The following is a 27,293-nucleotide window of genomic DNA, read 5'->3' as shown; positions in this document are numbered from 1 at the left end:
AGATGCACAGCCTAGGAACCAAGAAAGGAATTACACCTCATTTTATCCCCTTCTCAAGCTTTTCCACTGTTGAAAGCCAGGAAAGTATGGCTTATTCTCACCAGTGTACTTGGCTATCTTATCATACTAGTAGGCAGAAGTCATAGCTTATCCTCTCCCATCATACAAAATAGTTCAATGCATTAAATCACAGGGCTTTCCATCCTCAGCCTTCTCATTGTTCAGCAACACTTCTGACATTTTTAAAAGCACAGTACCAAAAAAATGCCTGATTACATTTTTTAAATGTAAAAATTTGTTCATTAAAAATGTCTTCTAATTGGGTCAATCAATAATTTAATTCTGTAATTTGCTGAAGGAAAAGTGTAAGAAGACAATAACAGCATTTTGCAAAATCAGTTAATTTACACAACAAGAATAAAACATTCTGAAGTGTAACAATATGCAAAATGTTTGTTCCCTTGTGGTTTATCTGGGAGTGGTTTTTAGTCAGGCTGCTGGGAGGATGGGATTATTCTCATAGCATTTACAGGCTAGAGGAGGTCCCACTTAAACTGCTGAACTCAAATTGCATATCCCAGAGCTGAGAATCATGATGACTAGAAAGCCCAGCAGGAGCTTGCAGCAGGGACAGGAGAGCCAGGTAAGGGAATATGCCAGTCCAGAGCACAGCCTCCAGGGAGGACAATCAAAGTGGGCACAGCCGTGAAATACATACAGGCAACTAAGAACATAAAAACAAGGGGTGTCAGAAGACATTGATCAAAGGGGTGGCCTCCTCTTTCACAGAAGAACTAGCTAAGTAGCTCAGTAGTCCAGTACTAAAGAAAAGTACTATTATTACTCTGTCCAGAAAGAAAACCTATGTGAATCCAGGTTTCAAAAACAGAAATAATCCCTCAAATGGTAAGTGTGGGTGTTGTGGTTTAACCACAGCCAGCAACTAAGAACAATGCAGCCGCTCACTCACTCCCCCCGACCCAGTGAGATGGGGGAGAAAATCAGGAAAAGAAGTAAAACTCGTGGGTTGAGATAAGAACGGTTTAATAGGATATAAAAAGAAGAAACTAATAATGATAATGATAACACTAATAAAATGACAACAGTAATAATAAAAGGATTGGAATATACAAATGATGCACAGTGCAATTGCTCACCACCCACCGATCAACACCCAGTTAGTCCCCAAGAAGCGATCCCCCTGTCCCCACTCCCCCCAGTTTATATACTGGATGTGACATCACATGGTATGGAATACCCTGTTGGCCAGTTTGGGTCAGCTGCCCTGGCTGTGTCCTGTGCCAACTTCTTGTGCCCCTCCAGCCTTCTCGCTGGCTGGGCTTGAGAAGCTGAAAAATCCTTGACTTTAGTCTAAACACTACTTAGCAACAACTGAAAACATCAGTGTGTTATCAACATTCTTCTCATACTGAACTCAAAAACATAGCACTGTACCAGCTACTCGGAAGACAATTAACTCTATCCCAGCTGAAACCAGGACAGTGGGAGACTACATGCCTTGGTATTTAGGGTTTCCAGAGTTCAAAGCCCACAGTGGAGGCTGGTACAATTGCTTGTCTCGCCTCACACAAAAAAAATGTGGCAACTTTTATTGTAATAAAAAGGATGACGGATTTACAAAGATATGGAATTTAGGTCCAGAAAGACTGGCCAACAAAGTTTCTGATTGTTTCAGCATGGATCTAAGGGCCAAGATGGGGCTTTTACCTCATAAAGCTCATTGTCTCAGGAAGGTACCTCTTGTCAGAAGGTGAGGAGGATTCAGGAACTGACACATGCTGAAGGTGCAGTGCGTTTCTGTAAACCTCTGAGGGATAATATTATGCAGATCAGATTGAGTGCAGCGCCATCTCACAGTGGGGGATACTCTGGATTACATCCTGCTACAGTCAGACATAAAATATGACAACTAATTTCTAAAAATTACAAGTTTATGATCAGGCATAAAACTTGGATCTTTCATTATTTGAGCTGCAGCTAAATCTTTTTTAAAAGTATGTATAAAAACACTTTATAATTCACCTACACAATAAAACACTTTTAAATACATAATTTCAAATTTCCAAAAAGCATTAATGCTATGTAACCTTAGCTAATAAAGTCATAATAAACACGGGATCAAAATAGGAAGATGCCAGTACGCCATGTATGAACAAATGCAACAGGAATTAATCTCTAATGATACTGTTTTGAAAAATTTTGGTAAAAATCAGGAGATTTTCTTAGTCAAAGCTACCCGACTCTAATCAGGATGAAATGAAAACAATTTATGCTCATTTAGACCATTAAGTCAAGCACTTCCTGAATCTAATTTTTGTTTTTGGAAATCTTTAGAAATTAATGATGATTTGACAGATCTTTTATCTGTATAACTATGTTCCTAGGGTGTAAAATACATGTTATGCATTACTCAAATTAAATAATATCGTATCCCAAAGACCTATTAATCATGTAACTTTTCACTGATTAAAAAGGAACATGTATCTTTTTGAAATATTAGGTTGCAGCTGTATCTCTATGAGAAAGGTTAAACAGATTTATCTTTTGAGTACAAATACAATGGTCTTGATATTCATCAAACATTCCTTTTGGGATCACAGGTCTGTGCTTTCTTTTAGCAGACATTCATTACTGTACACTCACTTGGCAGATGCACAATATCCGAACTGTCTAGTTGCCATGTGATGGCTATTCATTCTGAACATCAAATTTGTTGAAATGATTTTCCTACATATCTGAGGGCATGACACCACTTTAGATCTTCTATTTTTTTTAAGCTGCTTATACAATAGCACTCCTAGAGTAAAGATGGCGGATTATCACATTTTCTTCTGAACTTGGCATGGCCTTATAATAAAGGAATGCTAGATAATCTCTGTTTTTTAAAAGGAAATAATTGCTGTTACTACAACACTTACAATCAGAATATTGTTGTATTATAAATATGCAAAAAGTTTTAGCTGCTGAATTGTTTTGAGTGCTGGTGAATTCTGCTTCTATGTATCATGTTCCAATATTTAGGACCCTTCCCCAAGAAAGCATTCCTGTTTAGTATGGCTGCTTTCGTTTTGAAGAGCACACTTCTAATGACTCTTGGATTTTATTTCTCCAGCACTGAAAATGCCAGAGGTAAGAACTAATGAACCCAAGCATATATGCAAAGACAATCACATGCTTATATTAGACCTACTTTTAAGACCATAAAAGGAAGTTGTTGCAGTTGAAGTTACATTTTTCAAAATATTAATTCAAGACATGCAGTATGTCAAGTGTCTTCAAAGACCACGTGCAGAAAACTTCTTATGTTTTAAGCAATACATCAGAGCTATACAAACAACTTTTCATGAAAATTGAAGGATACTTGATTAATACATTTGGGAGAACTACTGTAAAATCAATATATTGACAAAGACACCAAGGTTATATGGATATTTCTAGCAGCGTCTTATATTTCAGTTGATAAATTCATTCAGTAAAAAGTTGAGAGTGATTTACATATTGTGGTGGCTTTACAAAACAGGAAAAAATATATGAACTACAGTAAACATGGACTTGAACAAGTTTTCCAAACAGAAAGGAGTCTTATGACCTTACTTCTTTAGAAATGTATTTAATGTACTAAAATAAGTAGGTACCTTGTATACCACTTTGAAAGTACGTTTGTGTATTTTACAAACCGTGTACAATTTGAAAATTCTTTTTTCAGACTACCCTGTTTCTCCACACACTGTGTAAATTGTGCAGCTACATTTTATAATAAAGACTTAATTTATATAAATACCTACCATAACTACAGTAAATTTCCTTCTATTTTAATTATCTTCAATGACATAGCACAGCGAATGCTTTTAACTGATACTAAGCACTTTTGCACATTCAAATTAATCAGTAATGCATTTTATAGTAAGTATTAGAAATAATTTGGAAGCCTTTGACAATACATGTTTGCAGACCAGCCCCCAAAGGAAAAGGCATAAGCTAACTAAAACATAACCAACTGTAAACATTTTCATCTTAAGCACCCCAGCTGGTTGCTCTATTTGTAATTTTCAAACATTAAAATTTCATACAAAGCTTTATTATATACCAGAACAGGCAGTAACTGCTCTGAAGAATGGCATTTCTTTTTTGTACAGGAGATGCTTACCAGTGGCTTTTAAGGAATCTTTAATTTTAGGTACCAGCAATTCTTAAAAGACCTGACTTGAAGAAAGTACTGATATTTTGCACTCAAAAATTTCATTCTTTTTCACGTCTTACGCTAAGCAGCAAAAACTAAGCAGCTTACATCAGTGGGCACTTTGGAGAACTTCAGCTAAAACCAGCTAGTTTTGAATAACAACTACATCTGGAAGAGCTACATTTAAGAATGTCCTTCCTGAAATCAGCAAACCATTTCTGTCTAGGCTTTTTCACTTTACAGACACTTTGAAATGAGGGGGGATGGCGGAAATGAACAGTGAAAGAATCAAGCTATTTCTTTTACTTCTCACAAACTTGAAACTTCAGCTACAGCTATTCTCCTGATTTATCTTGGCATTGAACTGCACACTTGACTCCCAACACCCAGTTAATCTCCTGTTTCTGCCCCTTCCTCCCCCATGGAAAACCCAATGATGGACAAGTGCATTTTCAGGTTAGAAAATAATTTAGTGATTTTCATTTGATCAGGCAGAACCTTTTTTTTTTTTTTTAGACACTACTGATGCATCCCTTTTTGCACAGGTGGAATTTCACAATTCAAATACAATGCTTTCCCAACAGCAAGAGAAAACAAATGTTTCTGCAGAAGCTTACTGTTAAAGCTCCTGGAAAGTGACATTGAATTCACTTGGTTTTCTGAAGAATTAAATAAGAGAGTTTAAGATCTTTACCTTTTTAGTAGGGAAAAAATATCCCAAATAATTTGACTGGGAATGGACAAAGAGCTGAGGAAATATTATTTGGTATCACTCTCCCTTGGAAAGATTTAACAGATGCACGCTAATGTGACTATAACGGAAAGACAGAATTTTTCATCCCTTATCATCACGTAGAATTGAAAGAGACAGCTGCAAGCATGCAGTTGATCTACCCAGGAGAAACATAGCAACTGGCTTTGCAGCTAGCTGAAACCCTCACTTCAAGTAATCTTTGTCCTTCAACCTTGATTGCTTAGATCAGGGATGGCCAGCTTCTGTTCTGGCGACAACTTGTTTGTTCAGGTGAATTTTGGACAACCTATGATTTCCCAAAATAGTAAGTAGGTGGCATATTCTAAATAATGGAGAAAATATTGGCAACTGCAAGACCCATCGGTGAGAGAACCTGCAGCCCAGGGACGTCACAGGTACCCTTCTCAACCCTCTGCCCACGAGTACTTTTCCCATGCTAGCGCAGACCCCAGCTGGAATGATCCTGCCCCTAGTGCAGGAGTGTTGCCTATGTACCCAAGCCCTTTTCCACAGAAATGACCAGAGTAAAACAGCCTCCACATCACCATTACGGGTCGTTGCCCTCCAATCCATCCAGCAGTCTCTCACTAGCCCCCGCTCCAAATCTAGTCCTTGCTGCCTGCAGGGGTCCCTTAGCCCAGCCCAGCACTAGCCTCTTCCAGTCCCTAGATAACAGCCTGCACAGAGGGGAATTTGGCAGTGGAAAGCCAGCTACTTTCCAGTATAGACTAAACTTTGCATCAGAAAACTAACCTTGCTCCTGTGAGTCCATCATGTGTAAATCAGTCAAACTAGCATTATTGAACTGCTAAGCCATGCCATTTCCATACAGATTGGCCAACTAGCTAGAGAAGCAGCAAACCCTTGACTTCTCTCCTTGTTCAGTCTCTCTTGAAGGTGAGGTATGGCTCATCAGCCATTTGGTGACTATTGCCAATTTAGGTATCTTCTACTACTCTTTGTCATGTGGCTTTCCATCTACTTACTATCTTTCTGCTGTTCTCAAAAAATTTTCATGCCTTATGAGGTGCATCATCACATCATACCTGTAATCTTTCTATTGTGACACATTTAAAGGTGGGGTTTTTTTTCTCCATCTTGTTAATGGCTTTAGTAAAATTTAATTTTGACTGATTAACTGAAACCCTGTTATCATGCTCTAATAGCTACAGAAATCTGATGGATATATTTTGGAGCAAGAAATTAGTGTTTTGTAACAGAATTTGAACATGGATCTAGCTGTCTTCACAGGCAGTTTCATCTGTCTAGTGATGTTGTACTCTTGCTTTTTATACAGAAATTATATCTTCCTTTCACTTCTGAGTGAAGCATCTCTCTAAGCTAATTTTCTACTGAAAACAAATAGGACCAAGTCTTATGGGTTTGAGTTGTTTTGGTTTTTTTAAATGAAGTCGTTGGAAAGATGAAACCATATGTCAACCTTTTCATTATGTGACATCTTTACCCCTCTGCCTGTTCCTAGCCTCTCATCTACCTGGGTGAGAGGAAAACAGTGATTTGCTTAACAGAATTTTCATTATTATTGGAACTTCAATTTCATTATCTGTTAAACAGGAAAGAAGTGTTTGTTTTCTCTTGTGATATGAGGGGAGGGGGAAGAGACTTCAAAAGAGAAAAATTGGTAGTGAAATATTACTTAGAATTCTATGATAAAGACTCTTATCCTAAACTTTCAGACTTTATGAACCTAATGTAATAGACAACTACTAAGAACTTAATGAACAAAATTAAGATTAGCAGCCTTTTTCAAAATTTATTCATCTTATATTATTTACAGCAGCTCTCAAGCCAAACTTATTAGTTAGGGTACAATGCCACTTAGAGGGGAACCTAATTTTCATTGAAACTGTCAAAGAGGCAGGTTTTTTTAATCTCATCATATTCATGAGATGAAAAAGAACTAGAGCAAGGTGAATCCAACATGTTTCCCATAATGTAAGGTGTCAATCCTTCTGAAGCTCTGTTATGTTCGTAGTAGGGAAAAACTAATTAAGACATAGCTATATTAGGCAAGACATTGCCCACCCCTTTCATGCACACCAGATCCAATCTTACCAGTTTGATGGAACATCCTCAGACCTGCCAAAAAGTAGTAATTAAATCATAATATTCACAACAGTCAAACAGTCAGATGCCAGTGTGGACTATTTGCTGTGAATTAATATTCTTATTACCAATTAGCACTCCCATGGTTTTTGGTATGCAGCCTGCAGCATCATGTTCACTGCCCTATTCTTATGTATTTTGGCATCTAGAACATTTGCAAGTACTAATATTTTGCACATCTACCACTGCTGCCTTCTAAGCACTTCAAAGGATTAATAAAATTAGTCTCACTATGCCACTAAAAAGAATAAATGTACTCTGGCAGTTCTGCAGATAGAATTTAAATCACCTACATTATCTCCCCTAGGAAGATAGGCAGCTTCTGGGACAGAAGTTCCCTATCCTCTGATCTTCACTTTTGTACCTTAAACCCAAGGCCATTTTTGTCTATAAATAAACTACTAAAATAGCACAAAGCTTGTACTATTCACAATTTAAACACATTTTTGTAAACCACAAATGGAAATTCCCACCCCTGCAATCTTCTCCCTTTTGTCCACCCAGAAAGAAGAAAAATCCAGTGCTACTTTTGAAAAATCACAGGTAAACACAGTCCTTTCTTCTGCTGAGGCACTTGATAAGAACCTTTGATTGACATTTGATTTACTTTTTTCCCCCTTTTCCTTTATTGCCCTTTTCTCTCATGAAACAAAGGAGAGAAAGGATGAGTAGGCTGCTGTCATCAAGAGCTACACAGACACAGCTCTGAACAAGATTAGGTACAATTTAAAAAAAAAAGTGGTCTAGGAATTGACAGCATGTTTACAGTAAGTATTTCTGTAAGAAATATGTACCTGTTATCTGGGGGTGGGCATTTATCAGGGTGAAATCGGCTCCCAAGCGAGCCTGCTAGTAAACTTTATAGTAAAATAAACTTTATATTAAGCTTTCTAAAACTCCATGGAGAAGTCTGAAGGGCCTTTAACTCGCACAACCCAAAAACGCTCTGCTAGGATTAAAAGAAGAACACATAACTTTAAATAGAGAAAACTTCTGAGTTTTCTAGGGGGAACTGAACAAAACCACAGTCACTTCTCAGCTGCTCTTGTGCCATGGGAGATATCTTCGCTGCTATGCTGGCCTGGTTTGAGCAGCCCCGCTCACCCTGAGCTTTGCCGCGGGGCCCAAGACTTCCTGCGGGGTCAGCTTGCCACCCTCACTACAGTAACCTGGGCTCCCCACACAGCCCCCAGATCCACACTGCCTCCCTCATCTGCCCCTGGAGGGAGGAGGAGGCAGCTCCTTGCCCTGGTGCAGGCTGGCTAGCTCACCCAAAGGCACCAGCGACCTCCCCCCGCCTCCAGGATGGGCCCTTATCAAAAGCAGAATAATGCTTGTTTATTTATATGGACTTTATAAGGACTTCAGTAAAAATTGTTCTGTTTTCTTGAGCAGAAAAACATCGGTCATATCACATAACACTCCGCTACCTCCTACACTCTATTATTGAATTGAACTTGCTCCGCAACAGCGGTGCAAAGCTCAACTCCTGCGGCCTCTTCCAGTCCTGCCACCCGTAACGCTTCTCAGATAAGCCTTGTGGGACTTCTCTTTATGTACCAAAGTCCCATTATCTAAGAATTCAGACAGTTTTGCTCTAGCTAGTCACAGAAGGAAAAAGAAAGGGGGTTTTGACTAATAATAGAAGTTACTGTCACTTTGTGGAAGTCACTTGTCTTGGGCTTACAGTTCAATTAATAATTTATTGGAATGAGCAGGTCCTGTGCCAAGAGACCAGGTCCTGCTCTCTCCTCAACCCCAGCTCATCTCCTACCTGTATGCAAGCAAGCAGAGTCAAACCAAAACAGGGATCTCGCATAGAAAGAGGTGTGATGGCAGAAGAGAAGTGAGGCTGGAAATGGGACTGCTTCTTCTGGAAGCTTGAGATTATACCAAGTTCCAAAAGAGATTAAGTCAGAAGCACCAGGAAGTGGAAGATCATGATATCTGGAACTGTCACTGACAAGCTGTTTAAGTCACAGCTCCATGCTGTACTTTTCCCTTTTATTTTGTTACTTTAAATTCTAAAATCTTCAAACTTTTTTTTTTTTTAAACTGAAGAATAATAATCATCTTGTTAAAGAAAAGAACTAGGGAAGTTCACACCTCCTGGGTGGTTTATGACCTTGAGAAAGCCACCCAACAACTCCATGCCTGCACAACAGAGTGTGGCAGCCCTGCCAATCTGTACTATATATACAGTGTTGCAGTGACTTTTAAAAAAAAAAAAAACCTTTTAAGAATTTCACGCATATAATGAAGATTGACAAGCATACAATTCATTCTGTAGGTCATCTGCTACACAGACGTATTTTATATTCCTTCTCTGAACAACTTTTTTCAGTCAAAACAAGGTCATTTTGAATTATCAAATTCTATTCTGGATTATGAAGTCTTCTCAGTTCAAATTATAATGGATGATATCGATCCATGATCCTCACATTTATGTGGTCACAATGAAGCAGCAGCCATATTCCACCTCTGTGGGAAAACAGCATAGGTCTTTTACAAAACTGTAGATCCTTGCTTATATACCAAGAATCCACTGTTGAATAGAGCTCAGCAAGCAGAAAAATCACACAGCTCTGACCATACACAAAACATGCCTAAATCTGTTAAGCGCATGAAGTTTAAAAAATGAATTAAAGTCTAATAATTGTAGCCTAATAATTATTAAAATAAAAGTTTCCCAACTGTATGGGATGAAATATATCTTTAAGTCCTTCAGGGATGCCAGAGATCTGTTGCCTTAAAATGATATTTACTTTTCCTGGGTAATTCCTGATCATTTGCAATTCATTGCAGACCTCTTCCAGTCCGCTGATGAGAAGTAAGGTAGTAGGTTAAACCAAGTGGGACTACAGGGCATACAAAAGACAAATCAGAAATGAGCTTGTATCTAACACCTGCTGAGTATCATGTTACCTAATAGGACTTTGCAATACGTTGTTTCTCCTAGTGACCATATACTCTGCCCATCTGAATATGTCTATTAGCTTTTCTTGGCTTATAGGCTTGTTCTCACAAAGCTCCCATCTGGCATATAAATAACAGCTGAAACTCCTAAAAAGAATACATAGGAAGTTATGCAGATACATTAATGCTTGCTTTATCCTTCTTCAGATTAGGAATGAAGGAGTTAACAATATGGACTCTTACATTGAATTTTAAAATGACAGTGGGCACCCTCAGTTGACTCTTCATAGTGAGATAATAGCTGTCATACAAACAATATTATATTTACAAGTATATCATTTTTGCTAAGGCTGTAACATTGTCATATTCCTTGGTAATTGACTAGGGGTTCATACCTTTTAAAATCTCTTTTGTAGTCATTTTGTCTGACTTTTATTCAGTACTTTTAAATAATTTTACAGCTAGAGTTGCAGCTTAAATAAATGTCAGTAATTTCTGTAAGGTGTTTCTTTGAAGCATGTTGCATTACTGCTGTTTTGTTTATACCACCACGATACCTGTAAATACTAGTTTTCATGCCAAATGGTTTTAATATCGGAAATGGCTATCATGATTTTTCAAGAGCATTGAGCACATTCGTCTTTGCTGAACAATAGCGTAACAAGTGGAGATCAACCTGCTCTGCAGGAAACTCCTAATACCACCACTGAGGACAAGGTTATGCTCTGGCCAAAAGAATCACAGTAGGAAATACAATCATGTCTCTGTAAAAATCCCAGCAAGCCCCCAAATTCTTACTTTTAAAAATTCAATTGCCTAAAGGACTGGGAAGGAGTAAGAGTCAATCTACAAGAAGCTGGTATGACACAGTAAAATTTCATAAGATACTCATCTTTTTCATAACATCATTTCAAAATGCAACAAAAGGAATCCTCCCCTCTATTCATATTAGCAGTGTTTCTTATAATATACCATACAAGCATTTTTATTTAAAAACAGGATTAACATCAACTGTCACATCACAGACTGTATTTGAACACTTTTTTTGGTAAAATATTTATAGAGGAGAGATTTTCTGGTGTTAGCCATGTGCTATTTTGTGCAATAATTTTATTCTATAAGAGTTGATATCACAGAGACAAAACCGAGTCAAGAGGGCAAAATGATGAACATACTGTTATTTAAGACAAGACAGGAGAAAAAAAAAAAACAGATGGAATAGCCACCTGATAAACTGAACCTCATGCAGGGCAAAGAAAGATGGTTTCTGTTGATTTAACCTAACAATCGGTGAATTCCACTAAACGTCTTGGCTGTAAACGTTTTGGTTATGCTGCCAAATGTTCAGTTTTGCTCAACAGTCTAATGCTCCATTAGTCACAGCATGACAGAGTCAGGATTTTTTTCACCCCCATTACACCCACATACCAAGGAATGAAGACATTACTTGATATATTTAAAGAAATTCTACTTCCTTAACCCAAAGGACTCATAGGTAACCTTCTTTAACCATTCTTAAGCCTATGTTCATCTTATGAAAACTACATCTCAACTAAAAAAAAAAACCAACAAACCTTGCTGATAACAGGCTGGTATGGCTGAAAAGTAGTGCAGCACAGCTTATGTATATCATCTCTCTGCAGGGGTATCTTTTCAGCTGAACTCTGATGAATTTCCCTGGCAGCACTCTAAGTTTTGTAATGTAGAAAAGTCAGGTTATAAGTATCTCTTCTACATTAATCTGCCTTCAGACTAATTTAATGCAGGTACAAAGTAGAACATTAGTCACATTGATTAGGATGGTAATTTTAATTAATACTTCACTGGTCCAAACTATAGGTCGGTGGTACCCCATAGTGCACATATTATGCTTTGGAAGGGACCTGGGGAGGTGTCATACCTTCATTACACAGGAGAGAAGTGACACAGTCCATCTGACATTATCCATCAGTCCGTCCATCCATTCACCCATCCATCCACCCATCTTGAATTGGACACCTTTGGCACAAGTGACTGCCCAGAAAGACTGGAACTGCAGGGCTCAGACTTCCTGTGGCTCTTCCTGTGTGAAATAACAAGCCCCAAACCTGTGGCCTGCAAGAGCCTACAGAATCACCATACCAAGTTCTCCAAACACATAGAGCAGGAGCTTTGTTTGCTTCTGATCTTTTGTTTGACTTAAGTCAAATCATTGTTTCTTGACTACTTGTTTCTCTGCTGTTAGGCATGCACTGACATTAAATGCCACCTTTGTTTTCAGTCATATCTTCTTACCTTTCTCCTGGCAAATTACCTACAGTCAGAGGTATACAAGTACCTGACAAAGTGATAGCTGCACTTCAGTTCACAACATCATGTTTAGTTATATTTTTCACCCTGCCAATACAGCCTGAAGGGATGAAGCTGCTGCAATTGGACAGACAAATACTAACCTCTTAGATATACCACAAAAGAACATTTGATGCACTTTAAATCATAATCATAAGCCAATTTAACTTAATCTGTCCCCTGGTGAGATATTCATTTGCTTAGATTCAGTTAGTTTTGCCTTTTTGGACCCTTCTGGGAGTACTCTTTTAAGCTAACTGCATCATGAATCTTGCCTGCACTGTTGCTTTGAATGATTCATGGAGGTGTGCAAGACAGTCCTACAAACAGGTGAGCAATTGATTTCCACAAAAGTTTATGAAAATATTAAAGAAGAGATTGAATACAAATGGACACTTATACCTCATCTCCTTGTGGCAAAAGAGTGACTAATTTTTTTTAGCAAATGACTGCCACTTATATTTCCATGCTTAAAGCCCTTGGTGTACACACTCCCAGAGGGGAAACAACATACAACAAAAAAAATGAAACTAATTTCCATATGACATGGGAAGAACTCTGCAGATAGAAAATAATAAGAACTGTACAAAGAAATATTTAACACTCTACACTTCCCATGAAATAATATGATGCAAACTTGAAGAATTATTTTTTCAAGCTATCTTTCCATTCCTATAAGCAAAGAATTTTTAGTATTGTAAGAGAAACTGGCAGGTCACATAGTACTAATTACTTCTGTGTTTAACATTATATTGAATTGAAAGTTATCTTAAAATATAATAAATATTCCTCAGATACCACTTCTTTATTTAAGGAGAAATTATAATTTCCTACACATGATTGTGAATGGGGAGATCTGTTTGAAGAGTAGGTTTGGTTCCCCAGTTTGGGTAGCAAAGGAGTTGCAGAATTCTTGTTTTGAGTGGGAGGATTAGCCATTTGAGTAAGACATAGGTCAGTGAGGAATAACTAACAGCTGGAAATTGAAACCAGGAAAAGCAGAATCAGTTCCCCAGACTGAGACCAGGACAGTGAGCAGTATCACCAGTACAGTAGAAATACCTCAAGCCTCTTTCTGTGAAAGGAAGACAACAACGCCTCTTCATCCTATAGGAGTGTTATGAGTATTAGTGATTGCAACAGCCTTGGCACCTCAGAATTAGTTAATATTTATGATGATCAGCCTCCTCAAATTTTCATGCTGAAGACATCTAGATGATAGGTGAATAGCATTTATATGATTGCAGTACTGATATATTAAAAAATGACAGCTTCATAACATGTTAATTTTTTCCCAGTTAATTTCATTTACTCTAAGGACCTCTTTCTGTCTAAGAGGTAGGTACATACTGCTTTATAAAATGGATTAAACTGAACAAGAATGTTGTTTTAATTTATGGACAGATAATTCTACAATTTTTTTTTCTTGTCATGATAAGGAATTATCATTTTGCTAACAAATTTGCATTCATCCTCATGCATCACTGAAAATAATTATGGAAATGAGATGAAGAGCACTGGAATCAACCATTCTGTGGTTATAGAGGGAGAGGGGATAAAGATATTCAGAAGAGGAGACTGAAGCAAAAGGCTCGAATGATTAATAACTTAAAGGCCTGTATATATTATTCATTCAAAATGTTTATAATCATGGCAATAAACATCAAATATACAAACTTGCAATTGAAGGAGTATCCTCAAGAATATAGCAGAGCATAAAGCAAAATAACAAAGATAGCAAGAAGCCACAAGTACCATTCTGGTCAATTCTAATTAAGACAAATACCTTACTATCACAGCTAAAGGGTTTGCTTCTTATAACTAGGGGTGACCAAATGACACAGCATACAACCTGCTTGTTTTGTGCCTGTGCAGGGCATGAGAAAGTCCTGAAATGTTTGACGTTTCTGTGGGACAGGAAAACGGTTTCTCATGAGCATTCAAGTGGTCAGGTTTGACAGACTCCTTTCCTTTCCACAAAATCCCTCTTAGTGCTGCTTAGTGAGCAGAGCACATTATGGACAGAAGCAAATGCACATACAGAACTGCTTGCAGAAAGATGCTGGCCTATTGAGCTTGCAAATACAGGAACATTTATTTTATATTTAAAGAGACTGAAAATTTGATCAAAGAAAACTGACCTATAGCAATTCAAACAACCACTCAGAAACAATAAGTCAACATTATATTCCTAGTTCCCCTCTCAAACAGTATCCTAACTTCATCCTACTTCACAGCTGCAATACCAGCATGAAAACAATATTTAATCTTTAAAATTTTTCTCTCATAGTACTAAAAAATTCATCACGTGTGTGTGTGAAACTCCTGGCATGCTGTAACGCTGGCATGCCAGATTAACTACTTTATTTTAAACATTCACTGTCACCAGTTTTTTTCCTATTTGTCTTTTTTCATGTTTTTATTGCATCTATTTTTATAAGAGACATAATTATACCCTGCAGATTTTCAGTTACTGCATGTTTCCTAGGCATTTTAAATTTTATGCAGACATAGCAGCCTGTGAAAGAGGTGAGGCTCTAGGTATTTTAGTGAAAGGTAAACAAAAAACTTCAGCAATAGTATTTGTTTGATGTTGCTTTTAAAAACTTGATATTTAATTAGCCTTGAAAACAACTCTTAATTCCTCAGATCCAATCTACCCTTTGTTCAGTTTCAGATAACCCAATTTTTTTTTCCTGAACTTTACTGATTTATTGAAATAAACTGGCTATTTAGGCATCTTGTTAGAAGCACCAGAAACAAAGATTTGCTTTGTACAGTCATGTGGAGCATTACGTGTTTCCCCCTTCCACTCTGTTTTGGAAGGATCCTGCCACGTGGAAGAAAAAAAAATCAATCATGCTTGTTCATTCATTTCTTGGTTACTGACAACATCCACAAATGTAACAATTACAGCAAATGGCAACGTTGATTTCAAGCAATGGAGATAATCAGACACCAGAGGAACATAACCATTGGGGGATGAAAAGCCTGTTCTAAGGTGACTTTAATCAAGTTATGATTGGGACTATACAATACTGCTGAGAGTAAATACTACAAGAGTAAAAAATTGGCTTGGAGGGAGAGGAGGTCCCTGTCTTTCCCAATTCCTAACAAAGAGCAACCATGCTGCTGACCATGATGAACTTTATAATCTGTTGTCTGGGAACTGAGCTGAACTCAGCATCAATGGAAAAGGATTTCACCTATCCCTTTTTGAAATACACAGTTCTGTACTTAAGGATACCTATCCATTCATTGTTCTTATATCCTGATCCACGATGCCCTTGCTAATCTTAATCTTATCAAAGCCTACAATTACTTGGACATAAGCATTCATTGTTCTATGCTCATACCAAGATCAAAAACTGTTCGGAGCTAACTACAAAGCCAGATCCTGTGAATTGAAATGATTGTTTTATCACAAAGGAAAGCTGCCTTTTACGAAGACAAACATCAAGTTTTACAAATACAGATCTGGGAATCAGACTTGTCCATGATCTGTCATGTACCTAAAGAGAACTTTTTTCCACTGTGCCCTCATTAGCCTTAATTTAAGCTTTCAGAGCTCCTGTTTAAAATGCTAAACTCTATCACAAGGCTACCCATAGCAAGTGTACAGCTCTTCCCCTCATAGCTGTGTAAGTTTAACACACTTCGAAAACATTATCCAAATTAAAACTGTTATACCTTCTCAACTATAGCATTCATCCTTGCTTGAAGATAGCAAATCTAAGAGAAAAAAAGAAGTTTCTTCTTTGGTTCATGTGTTCCCTCTGAATTTCTGCCCAACTATCCACTGAATATTTTGTTCATTATTCACCTGATGAGAATCAAGTTACTAAACCTGTTTACAGTTTTTTTCCACTCTCACATTATCAATTCCTTCAACCACCAAAGCAGTGCTCTTTTTTCCTTTTGCCCTTTTTTTAAACAGCAATTTGTAAGTGAATCATATCCACATCTGTTTAATAAAAAAGTGTTTAGAAATGTATGTTATTTAAAAACTACAGTTTTTTTTTAAATTGTCACAGTTATCTGTAAGCTACTTGGAAGTACGAATGGCATTTTCCTACACATGTTCCCCATGACAACAACGCAACATATCCACAGCCTAGAGTCTAGGTTTTCAACATTTTAAAAAGAAATAAAACTGACACTTTCCATTGTCTCTATCCCCAATACCTTTCATGACTCTTGGTAGTCTCCGATAAATGAAGAAGCCTGAATAAACTGATTTCTTATTCTACACATGTGATGAGACATAAAACTTCCCTGAACTACTATTAAGAGCCAGATCATTCAGCCACCCTTAAGAACCATTCAACAAACAAAGATCTCTTATTTTTCCTGTTTTTTTTTAAAATTTGTGTAAAAAAGCAAAAGAAAACTTGATGATTCTTGAACAAATTATGAGGATGAAAAGGTCACCTTAAATACACAAATATATTTCATCACCAATCATCAGTGTATTGAACTGTTCCAGGAGCAAGGAAAAGGGCAGAGAGTAAATGGAATGCACGTGCTGTGGCTTAAAATCAGAGTACATCACACCTTTCAGAAACAAGAAACTTACCCCAATAACACAATAAGAATGTTATACTCCTAATATTTAAATACAGGGAAATTTTTTTTTTTTTCCCAGAGAACTAGCTTTAATGTTGTGCAACCATACAAACATTGGTGGGAAGAGGAACAGCATCTGGAAAGTCCCAACCAAACATTATAAGTCACCTAGTCCAGTTCTATCACACAACCAAAGTCTCCCAGACAAGTCAATTTCCTCAGCAAAATTAAACAGTCCAGTATAAACACATCACTTGCAAGGGAGATTATAACTTAGCAAGAGACACACTATGACCAAGGGCCAAACTCAAAGGAAAAAAAAACAAACAACCCACAACGAGGAATACAACAAAAAAAATCAAACTGCAGCATCCATCACCTCTCACTACTTTGCTCTACTAGAGAGACAGGTGGAGGAAAAGCAGGATATAGCTGGGTTTCTTAAGTGGCACAAGGTGTCTGTGTTTCAGCAATTAAATCTTGCCTTTAATTTCAGCTGATTAAAATTAACAGAATATATCCCATTCTCCTTAATAGCTGTCTAAATTGCTCACCAAAATATCTGTCTCCTTAAAATTGAGGAGAGCATTATCAAAATTAGTTAGTTATTTTTAATGTCGTACTTTTGAGACATCCAACTTGATAAGAATTTCAAAACACCAACCCTGTATTTCCTATGGTAAAGGATTATGTTTGAAAACATGTGGCTGGGTCATTAACATTATTTATTTAGACACTGGGTAAGTTTATACATATTTTAATAGAACAGTCAAGGAACTTTTTAATGGATGTTTTCCAGTTGAAAACTTTTACTTGATGAAGCCAAAACTTTTTTTCAAAAACATGTTTAGTTTCCATGCAAGTGTCTGTCAGAGGTTTTCTGGATGAAAAATACAATTGCTGGCCAGAAAGAGAGAGAAAGACCACCTGCTACTGTGAGAATACTCGTCTGAGATGTGGGAAATCCATTTTCAAGTTCCCAGTTTGTTTAATTTATTCCAGGAAGAAAACATCTGTTATTCTAACACATACTGGAAACAAAATCATTATTATTAAATAAATTCTTGCATTGCAAACAGTTCTACATTTTTATTATATTGAATGAAATTTATGAAAACACTCCAATTTTATCTCATTTACAACAATAAAACCACAAAAAATACTCTTGGGTTGGAACAGTCAATATGGATTTACATTTTCACCTCTAAAATAATTGATGGGGTTAAACCAGTCAGTACAGATTTGTATTTTCACTTCTAAAGTAATCAATGTCTCTGACATAATCCATGCCATCCATGACCTGAAGGCACATGCCACTGTAGTCAGTGGGCACTGTGCCATTGATTTAAACAAAATTTCACTCCAAAACCCTTGGAATAATTCTGCTAACTAAAAGAACGTTCATCATATTTTCAAATGCCAATGTACTCCCACGGATTTACTTATGCCTATCGGTCCATAGCCAAGGGAAATTAGGAGGATTTAATATCTGTGTTGAGATGATTAGGATGAAGAACTTTAAGTGCTCTTACTGGGGATATCAGGATCTTCCCATGAAGCTTCAAGAAAATCTTTTTTCGTAGTCAGTGATAACATGTTTTCAGCAACCTGTAATGCTACAGATTTTATGACTTTTTAGTCTTAGATATAGAGTACTCAGCAGGAAAAACTTACCTTATAGGTACATATCAGAATTCATTGCATGATCATGTGTCTGCCTGAGGGAAGGAACCTGAATGAATCTAATATTTACCCTTGTAGTATTGATTATATTAATTTTTAAGTTATGCTGGAAACCCTGTTAACTGAAAAAAAGTAATGATGATCCTTCTGCATGCCTTTGGTTGAAGCATCATCTGTGTTTCTTGTTGTTTTTGGAGATTTTAGTAAAACAGACATTAATTCTTTCTCTGTATGTGGCTACTGAGAAAATAACTGAATTTATAGCATTAAAAGCACCAATTTTGCCTAAGCCAATGGCTTGCAATTTTGAAATACTGAACTAACCCTCACTCTATGAAGAATGTTTCAAAAAATTAAGGAAAACATACTAAAAGAAAAGAAAATGCATGCTCACAAAATTTGGGAAAGGCAGGCATAGAGGCAGAAAGAAATCAGGCAATACAGGCATAGTTCCCAGTTTCATTCCTGATTCTTTCAGTAATTATATCAGTGACACTGGGAAATTACAGATTTTGTACTTATGCTCCCTGCAATCAAAATTAAAATTAAAAAAAGGCGGGGGGGGGGGGCTAAATCTTGTAAAAATTTCCTTGTACCAGGACAACTGTACTTCTGAGCTCACACAAGTTTTCTTGAATGATCCCGCATTTCAGGTGTTAGGGCCTTCAGCTATTAGTATTTTGTTCTCAGACCAAACTTTGAGCTGCAAGCCCTGAAGGAAATGGTAATCTCAGGAAATACCATCTTGTGTTCAGAATGTGTAAACATTTGTCTGTCTTCTCCATACATGAAGCCTGGCAGAAATACATTACCCACAGGCACTCAAGACCACTTTTGTCTGGGTGATAAATTCTTCCTTAGCTATAAATCAGTCATTCAGAAAAGAATCTCCATTAAGGGGTTCTTGATGTTCACTCTCATCTACAGTCTGTTTTTTAACACTTCATTACACTTAGATTGGTTAATTAGTACCACTAACCAAACAAGGATGGACCCCCAGCCCTGGAAGCAGTCTTTTGTCCTAGTCTTTACTCTGCCTTGGGAGATTGCTTATTTAGTCTATTTGTTTCTTTTTGCTCACCCAATTTACCCTAAGAGAGCTAAATCAAATACTTTCATGTAGGGAAGTCTAATAACCCAAAGTAGCTAAGCAGTAACATCACCTGAATGATTCACTCACATACTTTATTCCTAAAATTGTATAGCAGTATTTTTAGATTATACAGTAGCTCCATTGTCTTCTGTATCTCCTCCTTTCAAAACCTGCAGGAAGAGGCAGACATTTCTGGTTCCATAGGACAGCTTTTTCAATGGACACACACAAGGTATACAAAGATGTTCAAATTTGGCCATAAACATTGTGTATTTTCAACAAGAGCAAGAAGTCAGAATCAATAGCAGACACAGAGAGCATGTTGGGAGAGAGACAACTCGTTTCCCAGACTCATTTTACAGGCCAGTATAAACTAAGACCTGAAAGAAATTATTAGGTCAGGGAAAACTGGGCAAGTGTATATATATATATACACATATTTAATTTTTTCTTACATTAAGTTCTACCCTGATTATGTTATTCTTTGTCATTCCATTTTATATCAGTGAAAGCTTAGAAGGAGAATTTCACAGCCACATCCACACCCTGCTGAATGAGTTGATGCAAATATTACTCATGGAACAGGTGACGTGGTTCTACTCAGACAGAATTGCTGGCAGAGCCCTGTTCCTTAGGAAAAGTGTGCACAGAGCTACTGAGAAAAAGGAAAAGAGAGTGAATAGATGCACAGATGCTTCTTGCAACAGGACCCATAATACCTATTTCTCACTTCTACCTTCAGAATAAATTCAGTGCTTTTGTAGATCTCATATACTATGATGATAAAGACTATGAAACAGATCAGATGTATAAGTCTTTTCTCAGAAATTACAAAATGGAAGGCTTTCATCAAAGGCAGAAAGCTGCTGTGATGATGTGACTTTTGAAAGTCTGTGCTACACCAGTAAGACATAAGGAGTGATAGAGAAAGTGAATACTGATACAGGAAATAAAAGTGAAGAGTGGGAGGAATTGATTAAACCACTGAAGAATTATGAGAGACTGGTTTCAAATAAGATGGAGATTGGGGCAGCAGATTAGGAGAGGTGGGGTTGAGTGAGTTATACTTTTATAACCCTATTTACTTTAGTAGAAATACCAAAAATATTTCTGTAACAAATAAAAACCAAAAAACACAGAGGCTTCAGAGCTTACATGCTGCTCAGTGCAAGCAGAAATTCAGGTGGAGGGTGGAATGAGAGGGACAAGAGCTAATGAGGCCTGCAGCCCATGAAAGAGGATCACTGAACCCTAACCTCTATCCGCCCACGGGTCATAATGTCTATGTGATTATTTCAGACTCTGTCTTGAAAACAAAAAGAAACAATACATTAAAATAGTCTTATTCAAAGAAGTGCCAGCAAATACTTAAAATATTGGAAATAATGCATTTAAGGAAGAGAGGGTAAATAGGCTGGCTGTGTGTCAATTAGCATAAGAAGCTTTTTGAAATACAGGCCCAATTTGTTGTCATTGTTCCTGTCTAAGTTAGGACGAGATCTCATTCTTCAGCTACATATATAAAGTCACACTATTGTCACTGTCATATTGATTATTCCAAACATCTGCAGTAAAAATATTAATCTGATTATTGACCAGATGGAAAATTTATCTCATGTTAAAGATGTATGCACAAATGTCATGAGCTGACAGAGAGTCATGCCCATTAGTGACTGCAAAGATCTGCATTTACAGAGCCTGCAGAGCTGCAGGATGAATGGCGGAACTATTAGTATAGACCTAATTTAGTATAGATCTATACCTTATTAGACCTTGGTGGTCTTAGCAGTGGTAATACTGCTAAGGACTGTTAGCTTCTGCTACTTGTGCTGGCACTTCCATTTCTTACTCAGGGAATTAGCACTGAAACTATTAATTACAGAAGTCAGAACACAGTAAGATAAAAAATGCTGAAGGAAATTCTCAGCTCGCTCAAAGCAGAAAAGAAAGAATATAAGGATTTTTTTCATATGTTTAATGCCAATTAGTAAAGCATGGTTGAGATTAATCATGGAATTAAAAAGCAATTAAACATTGCTATACTAAATTACTATTATGGTTACTATTTACAACTTGGTTGTGGCTAATAATCAGTGAGACTGGTGCTCATTATAATAGATAATGCATAATTAGGTAATATTAGCTATCTTACGTACCAAATCATTTTCACAGATCCCTTCTTAAAAATGCCTGTCACTATATTTTAGAATAACTTAAAAAATAATAAAATACTATTATAATAAAGCACAGTATAGTAAGTAGGAGAAGGGAACAGGTTCTAAAAAATGGCTGAGACATTGCTTGGTAAGTTGACCTTTCAGAAATACCCACTCCTTCACTGATCTTCTAAATGAAAGGCAAGATTATTTTTAATTACAGCTTATGAGCATAGATATAAGTTTTCATAATTAAAAGTCACTCACATTTAAGCCAGCTATAGTTTTGCTATTATAACGCAGAATAACACTTGAGTTAAGGTTGCATGACAAATACCATTCTGCTCTGCTGTATTTCAAATTCTTAATTCTGAAATTTTTCAACTGTGACATAACTTTTTTCCCTAAGATGAGGTTCTAATTCTTCAAGGAATTTTATACAGGGACAGAAGGATAAACTTCTGTTCAAAGGAAGATCCTCCCTACAGAAAAGTTTAAGTGCAAAATCACCAACAAAGAAGGTGTTCTTTTGTGAGAGAAGAAATTAACTTCTCCCATAATACAGGAAAAGATCTTGTTTTTTTAAATAGCTTTAACCACGGAAAACAGCAGAAAATTCAAAGTTGGAATTTGACATAAAAATAACCCTCACTAAAAAGAAATGTCTATGAGTTTTATCAAAAAATGGTTTAGAAAAGGTTTTCAAAAGAGCACTGTCTGCATACATGTCTGAACAGGATTTTTTTCTAAGCTTTTGAAGGGCACGGCTAGGGAAGACTGCTCAGAACACGTGTGTTGCTAACTCCACAGAGAGAAGGAAACCCAAAGCCACATGAAAAATTGGTTGTACTTCTGGCTACTATGCAAAGTTGCTGATTCCTCAAGCAAAACCAAATTCCAGTGCTATGTCACTATTTACAACAGTTATGGAATGAAGGTTCCTGAATGGCATTAATGATACGTTTATGTTTTAATTTTCTCAAGGTTGCTTTTAGGATAAATAGCACTGGAGTTGGTTACCCTTATTTCTTACTCAATTGTTTTCTATTCCCTTTCTTAGGTATCACTGACACTCCTTTAAAGGTCCTGTCTCACCATAAATAAAACATAATGATTCAAATAAAATTATGGTATAAAATGGACCCAGGTGGAGTATCGCTTGCGGTACCGGAAAAGACTTTGATCCAAATATTCCTGAGTATGGTCTCACATGATTTGGATCTTTCTGGCAGTGCTGCATTTCACAGCCTGTGCAATATATTGTGAAAATGGTAGCCGAGGTCAGTGTTACCAGAGCTAAGATGCAACACGCAAGGACTCCCATGGGAAACTTGCTTCCGGCTTTCCTTAGATTAAATTCAAAATCTTAAAATGTTTTTGAACAAGCTCAGGTTCTCCTTCATATTCATAGAGCACATATCCTGTGGGATTAAAAATGACAGGCATCTGCTTTGGTAAGGTTGGACGTAATAAGAGCATGATGACAGGATTTGCAGTCTTTCTTTATGCAGAAATGCAGACTTCCTTTTGAAGATGAATTGATAAAACCCAAGAAAGGACAGTTTTCTTTCTTGGTATAAAACCAGGTACAATTGAGAACAGGGGCTTGGTTTCATTTCACAGTCCAATATAAAAGCTCATTAGCTCAAAGATCTTCAACTATCCCAAAGAGACGCAGCATTTATACTGTGCTGCTTCGTTACACCTGTGTTTTCAGAACCACAGAATGGAATTTCTTTTTCAATCTCCAATTCTACAGCAAGGAGGTGGGAAAGGTTATTATCATGTTGCTAAGGGAAATGCATCATCCCATCATCAAAAGCCAATATTATAGACTGACAGTATTTGGAAAGAGTTATGGCTTGTAAAACCAGTCATTCACATTACTACTGGAACAATATTGCTCTCTCTTGGAGTGAGTCAGGGAAAACAACAGAAACTGTTACATTTTATATTACTTTTATTTCTATTTAAGGGCATTGGCTGTGAGATGTATTGGACTTTTTCCTGGTCTGGCCTCCATTTTACTTGAATTCCAAAGGAAAATGTTTCTTATTTTGAAAATTGACTGAAAATGAAAGATTAAATAACACTTCCTGCCCTTTTTTTTTCAGTTTCTTGTACCATTTTCTACTATAAAATATAAAGGAAGGAGACTTTTAATATGAAGAAATACCTTCTTTTTTTATTAGAGCAACTATTGTACTTCAAAGAAGTCATTTACAACCCATTTTGAGCTATACAAGTACCATTTCCTTTAAAAATAAATAAAGGCACTACGGTGTATTTGTCAGAGTGCTCCTGATGCAAAGAGAGCAGTGTTTGCTTACCTCAGCTGTGAATTTAAGCATGAGAGTTTATTGTAACTATTGCAAGTTAGATTTTCTTACCTCTTACACATTTATCTGAGCTGAGCAGCCCATTTCTTTGTATGTGACATACCTTAGTGGTTCCCCAGGCATAGGGAGAAACAATAACTACCAAATCTGCCTTATAATGTTGAGTAGACTTTAATATGCATTTAATGTAGTTTCCCAAGAAAAAGATATGTGTGCTCTAGTATCTTGGCACAACATTTCTCAATTTCAGCCAAATCTGATTGAGAGCTAGGGGTCTTGGAAACATTAAACCCCAAAAGAGGAATGAGAATCAGTGAATAGCTGACCACAGATATCCCATCTGTACCTTCACTGATGAAACCACCAAGCAAGAACAATCCTTAACCATTCTAGTAACAGGAATCAGCTGGCTAGCTAGCAGGTTATGAACTGCAGAGTACAACTCTTGCATAGACATACAAAATATGGGAAAAAGAAAAAAAAAGCCCAAGTTTTTTTATGAGGTTGGCCAGGTCTGAAGGAGGCTGGTATTTCCTGCACTGGAGGCTTGTGCAGAAGAGACACAAACTTTACATCATCAAACTTCATTAATTCTACTTCCTCGGTTTTAATTCAGTGTCATCAAAAAGTGACTGAAAACACAACCCAAGCTACTAATTGTTTTCATACAGTAGGTGGAAACTTACTGGGGAAAGGGGAAATTTTAAAATGGATGTTCCTCTGAGTGTAACTTTGTCCTATTATGACACATGTTTAAGACAATGGTGCTGAAAACCCAAGTTCCCTCTTCCTTGTCTCAGCAAACAACTGGCAAGGTGACTGCTTTGCTTGCAGCTGCAGCACCGCTCTGAATATATACCTGGGTGGCCTCAGGAGACCTCTTCCAAGAGGCGGGCTCTGCCTAAAGCCATTCTGTGTCCCAGGGCTGGATACCATGAAGTCAGGTGAAAAAGTGACATAGGGCCACTTGTTCCTTGCAGCTTGAACCTTACAAAGTTGCAGATACTGTCCCATCATTTATTATTAAAATTAACTAAAATGACAGGCCTGTGGCTTACACTGGATTTACGCCAAAACTGTTCTTTGACATACCTTTAACAACTCCTGTATTTTTGCAGTAAGTAATCGCTGTTTCATTAAAGCACATACTTGCAATATAAAGAGAAATCTGTTGATGAAAATGACATACACGCATATACAGGAATGCACATATCAAAATGTATCACCAGCAGATGAGATGGATAAAAACACAGCCTTATAAATAACAGTTTATAGCTCTAGTCTGCTAGAAAAATAATCCTCTCAAAACCAATAATGTTTTATTCTAGGCATTTCTTGAAAACTGCATGGTTATATAAGAACATCTGCTGATATCACAGTAATTTAAAGAAAAGGAAGTAGTAATAATAGCACTTCATAGTACACCAGATAACACGATAAGCCAAAATTCATATACAATATTTATTATGAAATTAATTCACCATACCTTGAAAAATAACGGCTCCTCAGGAAGAGGGCTAACAGGGAGTGAGGTGGTGCTACTAGCTGGACTCATGTCCGTACTCTGAAAGAAAAGCACACAGGAGGTTGCATTTCCAATTAAGTTCTACAGACATCTTTTTACATTTGGGGAAAAAACCCAAAGAGCTCAAAACCAACACTGAAAATCCAACAGAATTAGATTGACAAAGCAACTGCAATCTGTACGGTATTTACCTTTAATTAGTAAAAGTATTTAACTAACGAGGAAGTACTTTGCATTTTCTTTATTTTAAGTGAACTCCCCATTCAAAGACTGAAGCATACGCACAAGTATGCAAACATACTGTGTCTACAAAAGAGTAATACAAGAGGATAACTGAGAACACAAAATTTTGTTCATATAGAACAAGCTATGATATACATTTTTTTATTATTATTTTTATTATTTTTGGATGGCCCAATAGTAAAGTTAGAAGGCAAAATTAACAGGAAAGCAATATACTGCAGGAAAGTATTTGGATCCAAGTTTAAAAAAAGATCACTTTCATATGAGTCAATATATCTTACAAATGAGCACTAATATACGAAAAAAACGAGTGAATACCAAAGTTAACAATGAAAATAAGTCAGTATACTTCAATGGACCTATCCAGTCAAAATGCTTGAAAGATTGATCTAAAAACCCACTCCTTTTTTAGGTAATATTTCAGTAACCTGTTGGTTAGCACGGTCATTATTTTTACAGATGTGACAGATATGAAAAGAAGTGTGGAAACTTAATAATTTGGAACAGTAATAATAATAGAATAACAAAATCTGGATTTAAAAGAACACACAAACAATACCAAGATTGTTCTGGAGAAAGCTAGAATTTATGATACTTCTTGGGAAATAAGTCCTTAAGTGCTAAAATGAAAAAATCCACTACCACCACCACCAATAAAATAGAAAAGATGTAATGGAGAATATAAAAAAAAAGTTTGCATGGGCTAGAAGTTCATTTCCTTTTCACACTGTGGCACTGCAATGCAGAATGATTCAATGAATTCAACTTATGCAAGTAACTAATCAGATATCTGGTTTCACATCACTATGAATCTATTATGACCCCTTCGATAAGTCCAAATTCTGCAAGTGAAGAATACCGCTCCACCCATGAAGTTCTAACAGTTCATTCATCAGAAGATTTTTATGCAGAGATACCATATTTTATTTAACCAATTGGTACAGGATGAAAACTGAGATGAAATTTTGGGTATGAAATCCCTATGTCAGATCTGAAATAGCAGGCACAGACTTCAAAGTTAACACCTACAGAGAAGATCACTGAGTTTAATTAGATATGTAACAGTTACACCATACCTGAAAGCAAAGGCAACAGTTGCTAAATAAAAGGGATTCAAATAAAGGAGAAAGGAGAGGGCCATGGTAATTATTACCTAAGAGAGCAAGCGAGACAGGTAGTTTATAGCCGATGGAACACAGAGAAGTTGTTGAGGAATAAGGGAGATTCTAACATGTCAGAAAGCCAATATCTTTGTTGAATCCATTACTTTGGTATGCAGAAACATTACACATTTTAACATGGACTCCTGCATTTGATCAGCAAGGAAGCTGACTGATAAAATTTACTAAAAGGAGGTGAAAC

At 36.8% G+C, this 27,293-nt stretch overlaps 1 protein-coding gene across 1 annotated transcript in view; it reads right to left on the bottom strand.

Moving 5' to 3' along the window:
- Window positions 1-27,293, bottom strand: part of CCSER1 (coiled-coil serine-rich protein 1) — a 635,129-nt gene that overhangs the window by 345,807 nt on the left and 262,029 nt on the right. Inside the window, exon 6 of the mRNA XM_010586161.1 lies at window positions 25,650-25,727. Coding sequence (XP_010584463.1) covers window positions 25,650-25,727 — 78 coding nt within the window. The remainder of the gene's footprint in view (window positions 1-25,649; window positions 25,728-27,293) is intronic.

The sequence above is a fragment of the Haliaeetus leucocephalus genome, unplaced genomic scaffold (assembly GCF_000737465.1).
Source record: "Haliaeetus leucocephalus isolate CR32 unplaced genomic scaffold, Haliaeetus_leucocephalus-4.0 Scaffold140, whole genome shotgun sequence".
Classification (NCBI taxonomy): domain Eukaryota; kingdom Metazoa; phylum Chordata; class Aves; order Accipitriformes; family Accipitridae; genus Haliaeetus; species Haliaeetus leucocephalus.
The sequence above is the reverse complement of the archived record's forward strand: the minus strand, read 5'-3'. Positions and strand labels throughout refer to the sequence as shown.